The sequence below is a fragment of the Lacerta agilis genome, chromosome 6, assembly GCF_009819535.1.
Source record: "Lacerta agilis isolate rLacAgi1 chromosome 6, rLacAgi1.pri, whole genome shotgun sequence".
Taxonomy (NCBI): Eukaryota; Metazoa; Chordata; class Lepidosauria; order Squamata; family Lacertidae; genus Lacerta; species Lacerta agilis.
The window spans coordinates 64,011,173-64,028,673 of record NC_046317.1 but is presented as its reverse complement, the minus strand read 5'-3'; the positions used below and the strand labels follow the sequence as shown (position 1 = coordinate 64,028,673).

The 17,501-nt window shown below is 46.5% G+C and overlaps 1 protein-coding gene across 2 annotated transcripts in view; it reads right to left on the bottom strand.

Annotated features, from left to right (window-relative positions):
- The window catches only part of LOC117048808 (receptor-type tyrosine-protein phosphatase V-like), a 57,269-nt gene that overhangs the window by 24,463 nt on the left and 15,305 nt on the right, over positions 1–17,501 (bottom strand). For both annotated transcript variants that reach the window (XM_033153109.1, XM_033153110.1), the window contains exons 5-20: positions 16,711–16,977; positions 15,025–15,297; positions 13,864–14,130; positions 12,627–12,902; positions 10,146–10,415; positions 9,158–9,427; positions 8,014–8,283; positions 7,344–7,616; positions 6,797–7,069; positions 5,736–6,008; positions 4,512–4,784; positions 2,489–2,770; positions 1,864–1,998; positions 1,549–1,759; positions 892–959; positions 410–536 (exon numbers count right to left, since the gene is read on the bottom strand). In XM_033153109.1, the coding sequence (XP_033009000.1) occupies positions 410–536; positions 892–959; positions 1,549–1,759; positions 1,864–1,998; positions 2,489–2,770; positions 4,512–4,784; positions 5,736–6,008; positions 6,797–7,069; positions 7,344–7,616; positions 8,014–8,283; positions 9,158–9,427; positions 10,146–10,415; positions 12,627–12,902; positions 13,864–14,130; positions 15,025–15,297; positions 16,711–16,977 (3,808 nt within the window). The remainder of the gene's footprint in view (positions 1–409; positions 537–891; positions 960–1,548; positions 1,760–1,863; positions 1,999–2,488; positions 2,771–4,511; positions 4,785–5,735; positions 6,009–6,796; positions 7,070–7,343; positions 7,617–8,013; positions 8,284–9,157; positions 9,428–10,145; positions 10,416–12,626; positions 12,903–13,863; positions 14,131–15,024; positions 15,298–16,710; positions 16,978–17,501) is intronic.

Genomic DNA, 17,501 nt, shown 5'->3' with positions numbered 1-17,501 from the left:
GGATATTATGAATGTGTGTATTTTAGAAACATTCAGAGAGTCTATCTAGGGCCATTTTGTACTCAAAAAGAAAGCAATTTTCAGTGGGAGGGAATATGGGAGGGAGAGGTAAGAGAAATCCAGCTATATCCCATCATGCTCATTGATGTAGATGCAAAATGGTGGCATGGTAGAAAAAATAAAAGCCATAAAAGGAATGAAATGCCTTTTGTGATTTGGAAGGATTAGTGAATTCCACATGCAACAAAAAAACAGGAAAGCGATGACCAAAAAATGCAAGAAGGCTCTTTTCTGGAAGCACCCTAGATTTACTCGAGGCTTGCCAGCTAATTTCCAGGCAAGCTCCAAATAATAAAATCCTGCATTGTATCATTCCTTCCAAAGCAGCAACCCCTGCAATTGTCCTCACCTCCTTGCTCTCAGATGTTTCCAGTAGACCCATCCAACAATTGCTGTGACTGTCAGGAGGAATCCCATAATGATCCCAGCCACAACTGGGGCAGATAAAGCAGCAGAGGATGCTGAGGTGTCTGCCGCTGAACACAAAGACAGTGAAAGGTACAGTTTATATGAGACTCCTCCCTTTCTACCCAGAGGTTTAGGCAGCCATGAGACTATCCCTTACATGGAAATCTATCCCACATATAGCACACACCAGGAATTCCTGCCACCCACCACTTCACTGTTTAGGAAGCATCAAGATTAACATATTAATATGATTGTGAAGAAGGCTGCACTCCTGTACACTTCTGAATATACATGTGTAGGATTGTACTGTTCATCATTTTGAAAGATACACAGGAGGTGCCAAAAAGGGACCTAGTGAAACTGGCTAAGAAACTAGAGGCTTAATTAATCCAGAATGCAACCAGATGAAGAGACATATTTCACCTGAGAATGCTGTGAATGACACTTTAGGAGCCCGTTCACTGTATCTGGTGAAGGCAGCAATGCTGAACCTATAACAGAACAAAATGGAGAATTTTATTCATTTATTCCATTACATTTATACCTCACCTTCCCTTCAAATAGTTCAGCAGTGTAAATGTTTCTCTTCCTGCCCCTTATTTTTCCAATAACTCCACAAGGTGCATTTACTCTGAGACATAAAGGATGACTCAGGGCTGTATCCCATCATCACCCACCTATTCTATTCTATTCTATTCTATTCTATTCTTTTTTCCTGAGTGGTTAAATTTTATTCCTATAGCACTTTCAGAGCTGAGCTGAAACAGCTATGCAATGATTCATAAGACTTAAGAATGAGCTTAGTTTGTTCCAAGTTGAGCTTGCCTAATTTCACACCTCCATGTTCAGAGACATTCTACCAGCCTTCTGCAACATGATGTCCTCCAGATGTTATTGGACCACAGCTCCCATCCACCCCAGCTAGCATGGCCAATGGTCAAGCTGATCTTTTTGGGTGTGGAGATGGAACATTTACGTCATGCCTGCTTATGAGCTTCCCAAGTGAACCAGGGAACATGACTTTGTGCTGGAACAGATAGGCCTTTAGTGTTCCGTTTAGGCACTTTCTTATGCTCTTACCTGTACTGTGAATCTTTTTTCAGCTTTCCATTGCAGGTCTTTCGAGAGCGGCTGCATTCGTCTGCACCCACTGTCACTGGCCAGGCCTTGGGACTGGTGCTGTCATTGAAATGAAATGGGTTTGGCACCAACAGAGCCAAGTAAGAGTCTTCCTGCCCATAATAGTGGTCATACCATGTGTGGGAGATGATGTCTTGGGTGGGCCTCAACACTGGAGATACAGAGAGAGAAGCACTGCAACGTTATGATCATGGGGGGGGGGGTGGATCATGAATCCCCTCACAAGGATGCCCCATGGTGGTTGCAGATACTTACAAGACTCATTAGTGGTGGCAACAACTCCATAATACTCTATGAGGCCATTTTCCTCGCTGAACATATCAGGGGAGATGATGACTCTAGAACTGGCATCAAACTGGGGGGTGTCCATTCGCACAGGAGGCGGGAGAACTGCATCAGAAAGCCAGAAAGGAAGAGGTATTAAAAAGTTTAAATAACATATTTCAAGTGTTCAGTGTTTCACATCTCTTTACTGTCCCCCTATCCTGTCTGTGCAACCTCTTAGGCCTCACCTAGTTGCCCTACCGCCCCCAGGATCTACCAGCTGCCATTGCCTGTGACCTTCTGTATCCAAAGCCATTACTCAACCACTAAGAAGAAGAAGAGTTTGGATTTGATATCCCGCTTTATCACTACCCAAAGGAGTCTCAAAGCGGCTAACATTCTCCTTTCCCTTCCTCCTCCACAACCAACACTCTGTGAGGTGAGTGGGGCTGAGAGACTTCAAAGAAGTGTGACTAGCCCAAGGTCACCCAGCAGCTGCATGTGGAGGAGCGGAGACGCGAACCCAGTTCACCAGATTAGCAGTCGACCACTCTTAACCACTACACCACACTGGCTCTTCCAACTTGTGGCAACGGAGAGACTGGAAGACACGTACCTTCCAAAGATGTATTGCAGAGCAGTGTCACGGCTGGGCCTGAGATGCCATTTCTGCCCACAGCACTAATGCTGATTTGATAGGAAGTGTTTGAGGACAGTTCTGTCAGAGTGACATCAGCCCTGGAAACAGCCAAAGGAAGCACAGGCTGCTGCTGGCTTCCTCGGGGAAACTCCTTCGCCATCAGCTTATAAGACTCAATATCACCCTCAGGGATGGTCCAGTTCAGAAATATACTCATGCTGTCAGGCAGACACAGTGGGTCCTTCACTTGTGTGGGCTCTGGAGAGACACAACACAAAAACTTGAGCAGACACAGCTTGGCTGTCTCTGTGATGAGCACACATCCAGCATAGCATGAGGTGGGCTGTGGTGGCCCTGGGTGTGTTTTTCTGGGAGGCACTCCCCTCAGCTCATCAAGACACACTCTGACACATCATAGGGTGGCTAATGGTTGCAACAGATTCCCCTACACCACTTTGGGATATGGTCCTTGATTTACAGAAGGGAGTAGTTCTTCATCCCACAGTTGTTGCTGTGGTGATCAGGCCTAGCACAGAAGGTGAAGCCTAGTTGGGAAGGACGGAATCTGAAATCCTGAACAGTTTGTCTCAGATAAGCGAGATGTTCATAAATTTTAAGGGGCAGTATAATTTATAGGTTCATTGCATGGAGACATATATATTTTGCGTTTTTGTTAGTGTTTCTCGTTCTCTTTTCACATTTCTTTCTTTTGGTCCCACTGTTCTGGGGAATAGAAGTAATTTGCTTCTGTGTCTTCACTGGGGAGTACTGTCAGGGAACTGTCCCTGGCGCAGCGCAAGGTGGTAGAAGGGCTCTCAGGATGCTACAGAGAGCCCTGGCCCCACCTGACCAGCAGCACCTCCTCTGGCAGCAGAGGAAGCAGCGAGGCTTTCAGCAGGGAGGGACATGCATTTCAGGGTATGGAGGGAAGAGGCTCTGAGGATGCTGGAGAGACTTTGCACTCCCATAGCTCAAGGGACGATGGAGACACACAGCTTCCGGCGCCCCAAAGGCGTCGAGGGGTGAAATGAAAGGATGGGAGGCAGGGTTTCCATATAACGAAACTCTTTTGTTGGGGTCAGAACCGGAAGGGGCCATTCCCTGATTCTGACGATGCTTGATACAGACATAAACTTATTAGCTCTGCACTGTACATAGTTTGCACAATAAAACTATTAAAGGAAACTTGTAGTTTTGCCTGCTTACTCATGAGCAACTAACCGAGGACCTTACAAGTACATAGGTGAGAGTTCCTTAGGACACTAACAACAGGAAACATACAGTACATTGCTGCTGATAGTGAAAGAAGAGGAATGATTGAATATTGGGGCTTTTATAAAAGAAAAATCAGTGATACTGTTGCTTTGTCATCATCATATTTCTTTGCCCACTCTCTATGATATTAAGCCCTCTGTCAAATTGTTATGCAGCTGGTCTTCCCCCACTGCCATATAGGGGGCGGGTGCAGAGCACAATTTAACAAATGACCAAGAGCAACTGACTTTGAAGGCTAAAGGCAGTAGGACACTGTAGCCTACCAGACCCATCAAACAAGTGGGGAAATTTACGTAACTTTTAAGAAGGGTGAAGTTAACTCCACGAAAAGAGGAACAAAATTGTGAAGATTTCTTAACTAAAAAGGGACAGACAAGCACAAAGCTTGATGCATGAGAGTGTCCTATGATGAAAAGAGTTCTGGATTTTCTCCTGGAGGAATGAAAGATTCACCAGAACCCCTCGGGGAATAATAGAGCCGAGGGTATGTTGAAGAAAGCCTTTATGCTAAAGGGAAAGCAGTGAGCAATCTCACCAATGGATAATATAAATGTGTTTGGTTGCATTGCCTCTGAGGCTGCTTCCATACCAGTCCTCTGAGACTTTATCCAGAGAAAATTAGAAGGTGGCACATGTACACAGTCTTCAAGACTTTGCCACTGCCAATGCAATAAAAATAAAAGTCCTGCAAGTTCTTGCCACATTCTCTTGCCCTAGGACCTACCTATTGGCATCACCACGGTCTCAGAGCTGCTCGTATATGGTCCAGCGATGCAGTTGAGGGATATGGAGTAATTTCTCCCTGGGACCAGTCTCTGGAAAACATGTTGGACCTGCCACTGGGTCAAGGCATGGTGTTGTAGCATGGTGCTGTTGCCTGGATGCCACAGCTGCAGCTGGCAGCGCTCTGGCTTGCTGAGGGGCTTTGCCCAGAACACAGACAGTGCAGGGTTTCCCTTCTCTGCCTTTATGGAGAGTTTCCGGGGAACCCAAGGATCTGTGGTGTAAAAACAATGCAAGAGAGGGTGAGTTAGACACTAAAACTACAGAGCCATCTGCTTTGGGATTGGGGAGAACAAACAGGGAGAGAGTTGGTTTAGAGGAGCGGCCATTCACATTCAACAGTCAGAGCAATGGTGCTTGTGGTATCGTCCTGGACTGGAAGAGGCTCTCTGCTGAGATTAGCACCTCTACTGAGATGTTAGGAATTGAATACGGAGCCTTATGAATGCAAAATGGCAGAGCAATAGTGCAGAGATAGATCATTTGCTTTGCATGCAGACATTCCCAGGTTCAATGCTTGCCATTTCTAGGTAAGGTTGAGAAAGATTCCCCTGTCATACACTGGCTCTGATTCCCAACTCTCCCCATCTAGCAAAATGGGTATCAGAACACTGGCTAACTTTACAGGCCTGGTGTGGCCCATGTTCCCTAAACCATAGCCCCACCCTCTGCGGGATGGATAAAATAATAAAGGATTTTATCTGCATTAGCATTAGCATTAGCAGAATAATTTTTAAAAATGTTTACACACACAGAACAAACCATCTTTTTTTGTATGGAGTAAGGCCCGAGTCAGAAAAATAATGAACTCCTGATTTATTTTAAGTTAGACACATTACTCCCCAGTCAAAACTACACTAAAATTCTTGATACCTGAATTGTTTTCTATGGGGCAGCAATCAGCATAAAAGGCTTAAATGCAAACCCAGAGGCTAGACAATGGGTGTTTTCATTTCCCCCTTCAAATGTGGGGTTTCTTTTTATCTTGGCTGTTTTGGACTGTTTCCAAGGTTGGGAAAACCCCACATTTAAAGGCGGAAAGATCCATGCTGGGATGGGGAGGTCATCATATGGACACCCCTATATTAATGGGGAGTCAACTTGGTTCAAATCCACATTTTGCTCCAGTGAGAACAAACCCGCAGAAGTGCATTAGGATACTCACATGTCCAGTCACTGACATTCTCTGCCGCTATCTGGTAAGGCCCTGCCACAGCAGCAACTTCTAGCAAATATTTACTTCCTGGATTCAGGCCAATGAAGGTGAAATTAGTAGCATCCTTCATGACAGATGTCTTGGATGCCACAGTGCCTGATCCAGCATAATAGAGTGTTAGTACATAGCCATCTTGGTTTCCTGCGCTGCGTCCCCAGGAAGCACTCAGCTTGTCAGTCTGCCCTTTGTTTGACAGATGCACTGTGTGAGGAGGCAGAGGACCTAAGAAGAAGGCAACACCAGAAGAGAAAAGCACCCTGGATCAGCCATGAAAATGTCCCCCTCCATTTCTTCTCTGTTGGGTATTAATTGGTTTACTATATTGAAAGTTAGCAGATCCCTAAGTCACATCTGGAAGCCTTTGTGTAGGATTGCAGGAAGAAGGAAAGCAAAAGATATCCTTCCCCAACCTGGTCCCTCCAATGTTTTTCATTACAACTCCATCGACCAAGCTGGCTGGGGCTGAAACACCTGGAGGGAATCAGGTTGAGGTGAAGAGAGACTCATCCAAACTAACTCCTTGCAGTGGGCCCTGGCAAACTTTGGTAACCCTTGGGCTCTGGTGGCCTCTTGACTCCACTGTGTCTTGGCTCAAGGCTGCCAATGCTGAACAGACCTCTTGGGCATGCTATTGAAGTGTGCAGGCTGTGAAGGGCAAAATTACTGATCTGATGCTGGCCTGCACCAGGAAGGTGGGGCTGTTTTAAATTAAATTGCAGATCAGAGTTGTTCAAGTGAATAAAATGGGTGAACCCAGCTAATCCCATTTCTTGTTTCCTGTGTCTTCATCCTGAGGTGCAGAGGCAATGATAGGATTATTTCCTGGGCGATAAGAGCAGCCAGGCAGCCTCATTGTTTTGTCTCATAAATGCCACAGTGCTGCTTTCTTTCACAGCAGGCTGCAACACTCTGCTTGGAATAAATTGAAAGGTTGTTTTGCTGAGTGTTTCCCTCCCACAGAGAAATTGACATTCAGATTAAATTGGCAGATGTCAGCCTGAGCTACTCACTTGTCCAGTCACTGACATTCCCTGCTGAAGTCCTATAGGGTCCCGCCTTTGAGATGATTTCAAAGAAGTATTTGGCTCCTGGTGTCAGACCTGAGAAGGTGAAATTGGTGGCATCTGTCCCCAGAGATGTTTGTGCTGCTGTGGTACCAGATCCTGAGCGATACAAATTCAACTCATAGCCATCCAATCTACCAGAGGCTGGTGTCCAAGCCACACTCAGCCGGTGCGGGTGCCTTTCATTCCTGATTTGTACAGAGGTAGCAGGCAGAGGAGCTGTGAAATAGTAAGAACTTGCATGAGAAAATAAAGGGCAATGACTGAAGGAACAGGCTGCTTATTGTAGCTGCAATATATGGAACTATCATAATTATCCAATGGGATCTGCATGGCATAGCATGCAGACAGGACTAAACTATCAATAATAGCTCAGGCTGGAAGAGAGAATTAAAGATTGGTCCAGTCCTAGAACTGTACAAGGAAGCAGTATGTCAGATGGTAACAGCTGCATTCCTCAACCTTGGGGTGGGACTTAGCCGGTCAGACTCACATGTCCACTCAACAGCAATGGTTGAAGGGGCCTCAGCTTGGCCTTTCACTGTGATGACCTGCACAGCAAACTGGCTTCCTGATGGCAAACCCGTCCAGAGGAAGTCCTGGGTGCCTGGCCGCACAACCCGAACTCTTTCCATGCCTGGAGGCACTAGGCTATACAGGACCATCCGGTAATGGTCCCTTCCTCCTGGAGGCTCTCCCCAGGCTGTGTATAGCACAGAAGAATTGCCAACGTTACTCAGGGTCAGGTTCACAGGAGCAGCAGGGGCTTCCGGGGAAAAAGAAGAAGGTACATTCAGACACAACGGGCCTTTGATTCCCATGGCACAACAACACCCCACACATCTCACAGTGATACAGCTGGAGCAGTAGTCAACTTCTGCTAATCACAAGCCCAGCGCTAAAGAGAAGATCAGTCTATGCAATGGCTACACGACAGCAGAGTATGAAGATATCTGACAGTTCTAGTGTCTGACTCACATTGCAAGGAAGAGATGCACCACCATCCAAACCTGCTCAAGTCTTTTGCATCGGAATTCATTCAGATGTAACTCCATAACACTGTTGGCTATCATCAGCTGCATGGGCTCGATTATTTCTCACAGAACTTCTGCCATCCAAGATGTAACACCCTCTCTTCTCACTGGATTGACCACCCGACTCACCTGTGCAGGCTGTGCTGTTCCGAGATGTGGAGCTGTACGGTCCAGCCAGTGACCACACTGCAACGAGGTAGCATATGCCTGGGGTTAGCCCTTCTATGGTGAGGTTAGTGCTGGCTTTCTCCACAGCCATGTGGCTTCTGATAGCTGTGGAGTCCTCTTCAGACACGGAGACCATGTAGCTATCTCTCTGTCCAGCTGGGGCCTTCCACTGCACTGTCAACACTGAGGAGCCGTGGCTGGTCACCGTCAGGGCAAGTGGCATCAAGGGCACTAGAAGGAGAACCACAAAGGGCTTCAGGAAAGAACCATTGACAGAGAACACAGCCACGCCTGAGGGGGCAGCCGTCTTGTTGATTTCTATGTTGTGTAACCCCTGGCAACTTTTCTAAAGTTTCTAAGTCCTTTGAGATATGACACACAAGCCATACAACAAATACAGGAGGGAAACAGCAACAAGTAAGTTCTGAACAAGCCCACAGGCAAGGCAAGAACCTGAGACATCAGCTAGTACCACAAAATGTCAGAGTAAAAAAGTAATCATGAAATAAATAATAATAATAATAATAATAATAATAATAATAATAATAATAAATTAATTTATACCCCGCCCATCTGGCTGAGTTTCCTCAGCCACTCTGGGTGGCTCCCAATCGAGTGTTAAAAACAATACAGCATTAAATATTAAAAACTTCCCTAAACAGGGCTGCCTTCAACAAGACTCTAAGGAAGCAAGAGGCTTAGCTGGAGCCAATGCCCATTTGCTCCTCCCATTGCAATTTGTCTTTGTCAGTGGCCATTCCACCAGGTCATTAAGTTACACTAAGGAAAAGTTGGGTGGTTATACCTAATACATCAGATCCACCGAAATCAATATTGGCTAACTTAAGTTCATTGATTTAAGCAGGCTTATTCTGAATATGACTGTTTTAGATGGATACAACACTTTGCTTCCCTCCCCTCCCCATGTTCCCTTCTGCACTATGATATTTCAGATTGCAAGTCAATATTTTAGACTGTAAACCACAGTAAGCATAAAGTCTGTGTATGAATGTCAACAAACACATTTGGCTTAGTGTTGAGTGCAAACTTAACTACTGTAGAATGTTTGGCCTAGGAGAGAAGACAGAAGGGGGCAGCATTGTACCTGTGTAGCCAATGGCTGTTTGTGAGGAAATGTGGTGTGGTCCAGCTCTGGAGACAATCTCAACCCGGTACTGAGTCCCTGGCACCAGGCTATCGAGGGTCACCTGGGTAGTTCCATGTGGCACTGAAACATTCCGGATAATGGAGAGAGATTCACCCAAGTAGAGCTGCACCCAGTACTCTCGTCCTTTTCCTGATTCCATCCAGCTCACAGTCAGCTGCTGGGGGCTCTGGCTGCTTTTCACACTGACATTAGCCAGAGACAGAGGATCTGTGGTTGCAACAAAAATGGTATGTGGGAGGGACATCATGGTGGGATAAGGAAGCAGGCACATAGCTGCTTTCACAGAGGCATTTTGTGTTAGCTTTAATGTGACATGTATCACTATGGCATCTTGGGTTGCATCACACCAACACTAGTGGGTTTTGCCACCTGCTTGCTAAATTCCTAGATTTACACATTCTGTGGTTTAACCGGCAGTGTGTTATTAACACTCAAATAATTTTGTTCCAATGCTACGTTACTCAACCTATTCCATACTCTCCAACATTTCTCCTATGGAAATAGGCACGTCCCATTCCATAATGATAATTTTACTATTTATACCCCACACATCTTAGTGGGTTGCCCCAGCACTCTGGGCAGCTTCCAGCATATATATAAAAATATTAAATGCTTTTAAAAAAGAACTTCCCTATACAGGATTGCCTTCAGACGGCTTGGGGGTTGGATAACTCCATACTGTCCAATATTTCCTCAATGAAAATAGGGACATCCTAAGGGAAAGCGGGATATTCTGGGATCAAATCAGAAATTGAGGCACCTTCTCTAAATCAGGGACGTCCCTGGAAAATAGGGACACTTGGAACGTCCGCTGTTCTTGGGGTTAACAAGAGGCTGAGATGTTAGATTGCACCAAATGCTGGAAGCTTAAGAAAGTCTCACTGTTGAGGCCTCATACTGTTCAGAAATTATTTTCCATACTCACATGTCCATGCAGAGACCACCTGTGCTGATGCCCGGTATAGTCCTGCCAGAGCTATAACCTCCAAGAAGTATTGGCTGCCAGGAAGAAGGCCCTCGAAAGTGAAATTCTGCATGCCTGGCCCAACTGTGATGTTCCTCTGCAGAGGATGCTCCTGGCTGTAGAATCGCAAAAAGAGCTGGTCTCTGTCACCTGGAGCCAGGTCCCAAGTGGCAACAAGACTGGGGGACCATCTGCTACTGGCCAGTGTCACCCTTGAAGGAGGCAAAGGGTCTGAAAAGAAATGGATTTCTCAGTGGCTGGTCAGCACCATACAGCAATGCCAGCCCAATACGTTTGGCTGTCTGATGCAAAGGACAAGACTGCATCTTCTTCCCTAATTCTCCTACAGAATCCCATTGGACTGGTAGACTCATTTCAGCACTGGGGACAGGACACTGTCTTCCACCACATCCACACTAGATTAGGGTGCCCGGGGGCACTGGCAAGGGGCTTAGTGGCATTCCCCCCACCCTCTTAAAGACACAGCCTGAGATGACTCTGCTATTAGATCTAATTACATGCAGGGGAAGAAAGAGAGGTGAGATACAGAAGCCAATGCAGATGTTCTCCACAAGGGCAGGTGTTCTTGGGTGTTGGGAAATGGTTGCTATTTGTTATTTATTAGTATTTATTTGACATGTGCATGAGACCTAAAAAACCTGGGGTGCAGTTGTTGGGACCAAAATATCAGCAAGCTTTAATTTCTCCTGAAAAACTCATAGCAGCGTTCATAAGGAAATTGCTACCCTCCAAGCCCAACCTTGATGGCAGAAAGTGAGGAAGAATTGAAAAACCTTTTAATGAGGGTGAAAGAAGAGAGCGCAAAATATGGTCTGAAGCTCAACATCAAAAAAACTAAGATCATGGCCACTGGTCCCATCACCTCCTGGCAAATAGAAGGGGAAGAAATGGAGGCAGTGAGAGATTTCACTTTCTTGGGTTCCATGATCACTGCAGATGGTGACAGCAGTCACGAAATCAGAAGACGCCTGCTTCTTGGGAGAAAAGCAATGACAAACCTAGACAGCATCTTAAAAAGCAAAGACATCACCTTGCCAACAAAAGTCCGTATAGTTAAAGCTATGGTTTTCCCAGTAGTAATGTACGGAAGTGAGAGCTGGACCATAAAGAAGGCTGATCGCCGTAGAATTGATGCTTTTGAATTATGGTGCTGGAGGAGACTCTTGAGAGTCCCGTGGACTGCAAGAAGATCAAACCTATCCATTCTCAAAGAAATCAGCCCTGAGTACTCACTAGAAGGACAGATCCTGAAGTTGAGGCTCCAGTACTTTGGCCACCTCATGAGAAGAGAAGAATCCCTAGAAAAGACCCTGATGTTGGGAAAGATGGAGGGCACAAGGAGAAGGGGACGACAGAGGATGAGATGGTTGGACAGTGTTCTTGAAGCTACTAACATGAGTTTGGCCAAACTGCGAGAGGCAGTGAAGGATAGGCGTGCCTGGCGTGCTCTGGTCCATGGGGTCACGAAGAGTCGGACACGACTGAACGACTGAACAACAAAGCCCAGTTTAAGACACTCTGCTCTGCCCAACCACTCTGGCTTCAATCCACAAAATGGTTCCAATTGGTTATGTTACAGGTAACCTCCCTTTGGGGCTAGATGCGGGTGAATTTACCTTTTCATATACACAGGTTTATAATATTTTTCAGAGTAAATTCCCACAGGGAAAAAATGGGATGTGCAGCCTAAAGGCACTTCATACTCATGGCTGTCAGATATATGCAAACAGGAAAAGTCCATACCAATTATACAGGGAGGGTCAGGATGCTGCGCTCCAAGAGCTAGTAATATGTCTTGTACTTACTGTCCAAACAACATTTATGTTTTGCTCAGGTGTGAGGAGGAAATCAGAAATCTGGGCAATGGGTGGAAGGGGATACACATGCAAATTCTCCTAATTTGGAGAGAAGAAAGAAAACCCTAACAAACCGATTGAAGCCTTGCTCCATTTCTTTCTTTCTTTTTTAACATTTACCAGTTATGGATAGTTATGGATTTGGAACTTGGGTTTGTGGTTTTTTTTATTGTTGCTTTGGGCGGCAAAAGTATAAAATTATTTACTTCACCAGTTTGTTTCTTGCCTTACATTCATCAACAAGAATTAAGTTTTTAAAATAAAAATTTGAAAATGTTTTGAAATTCAAAGGTCAAATGTCTGAATTCAGAAGTCTGAAATGCTGGTGAAAATTTCACACACTGCAATTCTGAATCAGGCTAATCTCCTCTGTCAGCAAAGGCCAAACTAGGCCTCATAATATCCGTACCAGCCTCTTCCCTGTCTTCCTGCCTCTACTATTCCTTCAGATGGGATACATCTCTCTCCTGTTCATGGGTAAATAGGGAGACTCAGTGGAAATCAACCAGGGACAGAAACTGCTGGGAGAACCCTCAACTACTTCTCCAGAAAATGGCATACTCACATGTCCAGTCACTGGCTGTTTGAATGATGGATGGATATGGTCCAGCCACTCCCATCATCTTCAGAGTATACTGACGCCCTGGGATCAGCCCATCAAAGGTGACATTTGTCCCGCCCTTTGTCGCTGTTACATTTTTCACCACCAACTGGGATTTAGTTTCCAAGAGAGTCCCTGCATAATTGCCTCCGACCCCAGAGGGACTCTGCCAAGAAGCCCATAGTGACCTGGTGCTGTGACCACCATTACTGAGGCTCAGATGCTCCGGAGGCAAAGGATCTGAAAGGAGGAGATCAGACCAGTTTCAGGCATTTTTGAGGTTTGTCTCCAGCTTCTTCACCCCTTTGCATTTGGAAGCCTTAATGCTGCCTGAATAATGACACCAAAGGTGCAGCGGTCCTTTGGGGGAAGCTGAGGCTTTGAGATTTGATCTCTTTATTATTTGCTAATTTGTTGAGGACATAGCAGCCATGGCTAGGACTAAGGTGAAACTGTTCAAACTCCCTCATTACTTTTGCTTCCACCAGGAGGTGTAATGCTGCCTACATTCACAGTACTGAAATGTTGTTTTCTTGTAATGTTGTTACATGCTGCTGTTTCATTACAGTGGTACCTCTGGTTACGAACAGGATCCGTTCCGGAGCCCCGTTCGTAACCCGTGACGTCCGTATCATGAAGCGCCGCGTCTGCGCATGTGCACGTCGCGATTCGGCGCTTCTGCACATGCATGTGACATCATTTGACGTGCATGCGCCTGCGCAAACCGCCGAACTCGGAATTAACGCGTTCCGCTACTTTCGGGTCACTGCGTTGTGCAACCCGAACGTACGCATCCCGCAGCGTACGTAACACGAGGTACGACTGTATTGTGAAATAGTTCTTGTTGATTTTGTGGGGTATTGCTGTCAGCTGCTTTGAGCATACGTGGAAAGGCAGCACACAAATGAAATGGTGTTGATGGTGACGATAAAGGCAAAAGTGTGAAATGTCAGTCCAGTGCCATCAGTTCTAAAAGAGACCGTGAGCCTTTCAGCTCTAAAATCACTTCCTCACTAAACTCCAGGGCCTTGGGGGGTGACTGAACTTTGACAGGGCCCGGCTGTCTCTCTTGCACCCACCCAGACCCCTTTCCCACTTCAGCAGCAGCTCCCTTTCCCTTTCAATTACCCAAGGAAATTCTCAAGGCCTGGACCTGGCAACCGTATGCATGGCAGCCTATTGGACTTCCCATGGCACTTACGTGTCCAGTTGCTAAGGACGAGGGGCGGGGAGATGTAGGGCCCAGCAATAGTGCAAATCTCCCAGGAATAGCGAGTGCCTGGTATTAACCCTTCGTAGCGCAGACTGTTATGACCCTTAGGCACGGATTTGTTTTGCACCAGCATGTGGGGTTCCGTGGTGTACAATGCTGCCACGTAGCCAGTCCCAGGCACCTCTTGCCAGTGGGCACGGAGCATGTGGGCACTGCCTTGGCTTGACAAGCTCCCACCTGGCGGAGCTGCAGGATCTGGAAGGGGGAAAGACAGACACAAAATTATGCACAGGGCTATGAAAGGCCTGGGTTGATATGAATTGGGGAGCACCTATTTGGGAGTGTAGAATGAAAGGGTGACCAAAAAAACCCCCAACCCTTTCCCAGAAGACTCATTGTGATGTTTCTCCCACCCCAGCTTCCAGGATGGAAGATGTACATAATTATCAGAATGATCTCCTCTTCAGGTCAACTTAGAATATTTGTTTTGTCCAACACCTAATAACTAAAGACGCAGCCAAGACAGAGAACTGTTCTCTGGAAGTCTCTCTTCATTGACCCTGACAGATGGTTGGGAATGTTAAACAAACAAAAATCTTGCATTTCTATCCTGCCTTTCTCCCATCATGGAAACCAAGGCAGTGCACATGTGGTTTCCAGGCAGTCACCCATCCAGACCCAAACCTGCTTAGCTTCAGCAAGCTGGTGCCTTCATTTGCCTTTGAACCATACTCTATGATCGTGTGATGAAGGAACCTCTTGATGATGAAGCATCAGTGTTGGTGCTGAAGACAGTGAGGACTGGAGTCAAGTAATGGGTCACCACTAGTGCAATGGGTTTTCCCCCACCCTCTCCTCCCTCTGCGCCCTCATCTCCAATTGGCTATGGGGTTGGGGGTTGGGAGAAGCCCCAGAATGGTGTGGGGTTGGAGAGGAGTGGGGAGATAATTCCATCCAACAAGTAGAAATGCTTGCACTGACAGAGTGATCTCCTTAAAGCTATCTTGAATTCTTCCCTGTGTGTCCTCACCTAACCAGGATTCCCTTCAGTCAGGTAAGTGAAATATCCTCCCACCCAAAACCAGTATCAGAGCATTTCTATAGGAGCCACTGCCTCCCAGCAGGATCTGAGCTTCAAGCCCTGCTTACATGTCCAGGCAGAGATGCTCTTTGTAGATGCTTTATGGGGTCCAGCAACAGCGGTCACCAAGGCAATGTAGCTTTTCCCAGGGCTCAGGCTTTGGAAGGTGACCTGTGTGCTGTTCCTTGCCACCAATACATTTCTGACAGGTGTCCTGCTCTCCCCTTCCTGCAGAATCACCAGATAGAATTCTCTTCCTCCAGCCGGTGAGTTCCATGTTGCTTTCAAAGTGTTATTTTTGCCACTGTTGACCAAGCTCACATTGGTTGGCTTCAGGGGGTCTGGGGGGGGGGTGGAAATGAAAGGAAGGATCAGCGTTCACCATTAATGAATTGCCAAGAAACAGGATATTGTCAGCCTTCCCGAACCTGGTACTCTCCTGATGTATTGGACTACAGCTATGATCATCCCTGACCATTGGTCATGCTGGCCAGGGCTGATGTGAGTTGTAGTTTGGAGGGCACCAGGTTGGAAAAGTGTGATGTGGTCTGTAAAACTGTGGACAGAGCTTATGTCTTCCTTAATTCAGAGCCAACATATCATTTTAGGTGCTTTAGGAATAATTAGTAAATATATTGTGATAGCTTTCCAAACCCTCAGCTGCTCACATGATTCAGAGTTCTCCATCTCAGCTCATAGGATAATTGAAGGGTTAAGCTAGCACTGATAAGTGGAGCACCAGACTGGAGGTTTGACATCTATTTCAGATGCATATCTGATGTGATGTAAATAAAGGGGAATGTTTGGGGTGTACCTGCTCTGCTCTTGAGTTCTATGAGAAATAGGGGAATATTTTGAATGTTAACACTTACAAACACACACAATGTCAAGTCTCCCTGATGGCAACTACAGTCATACCCCGGATTGCGCACGCTCCGTGTTGCATACGTTCGGGTTAAGAATGCCCACAACCCGGAAGTGTTTCTGGAGCGCACGCAACCCCCGGATGCGCAGAACGCTGCTGCGCACTTCACACATGCGCAGAAGCACTCAAATCGTGCTACTTCCGGGTTTTCGGGTTTTTTTCCATGCGTTCGGGATACGCATGCCTGCATTACACACGGCGACCCAGAACGGATCGTGTGCGTAACCCGGGGTTCCACTGTACAGCTGATGTAAGGGAAACCCATACTTCAAAGGAATGAAGTGAATTTAGTTGCTTTGCATAATACAAGTGAGGAGAAAACCAAAGGCTCGATTTGCAGGTAGCTTGGATTCCCCAAACATGAAAGCAAGTCAACTGTAATATAGGGATGGCCTTTTAGAAATGGTCACTGGGACCTGAAGGGCCCTCCTGCACTAAGAACACACCCACCGACTGGAAAAAGTCTGGTTGGCTTTTGGAAATTCTCAACTTTATTGGCGCTGCTTTGTTAATGTAAAACACAATGTCTCTGGTTCATGTATTCAGAAAGTAAATTATGGAGCCTCTATTACAGTAGGGAAACACAAGCACCGAATAATACAAAAAGAACAATAAGACCATCTTTATTTCACAGCCTTTATTTCATGTGTTTTAGTTATCCCTATTAAACCGACGCAGATCAAGCTTCTAGGTCTCTCAGGATAAGGACTACCTGTTATTGTAACCCTGCCTCATTCTGTGTCATGGGCTCAAAGTAGCCTCTCATTCCAGTTTAGGCCTGCCTACCTGACTTCCAAGTGCCTTGAACAGTATTCTGCTGCATACTCACATGTATAAGCTGTGACATTGGGCCCCTCTATCAGGTAAAGCCCAGCTGCGGCGCTGATCTCTAGGCGGTAGGGGGTGCCCGGCTGCAGGTGCTGGAAGACATAACTGGACAGGCCTCTCCTGAGCGACACTGTGCTGCTCTCAGCTGCAGTATGGAGGTTCTGCAGAGTGAGGTGGAGCCATTGTGCTCCCTCTGTTTTGGCCCATGAGGCTGTCAGACTGGAGCTGGAGTTGCTATGGAATGCCAATGCCTTGGGGGCAACAGGAGCTGTTGGAACAAAGGAAAGCTGAAGGGAATCATCTCTCACTACAGGAAACTACCTGCTCCAAGAAGAAGGGTCCCTTTTCAAAGATGCCCCCGGTCCATGGAAGTCCCCAGTCCTCAGAAGAGGACACTCCAGCACCCTTGCAAACAAGTTAATCAGTGAAAGCAACTAAGCCACTGACATTTTTCACTTGCTTGCCTTGCTCACACATATGTGTGCCAATTTTTGATGGCACGCTGATAGCCTAAAGCAGAGATGGCCCTGCAGATGTTGTTGGACTCTAGCTCACATCAGCCCCAGTCACCATGACCAACAGTCAGTGATGATGTGAGTTGTAGTCCAGCAAGAGCCACAACTTCTCCGCTTTTGGCCTAATGGAAGAAAAAATGATCAGTTTTAAGAACACGGGGATATAAGAGCCCCACCAGAGCTGATTAAAGACCCATCTGGCCCAGCATCCTGTTCTCACTGTGGCCATGTGGAGCCTGCAACCAGAACCTGAGTGCCAACAGCAGCATCTCCATTC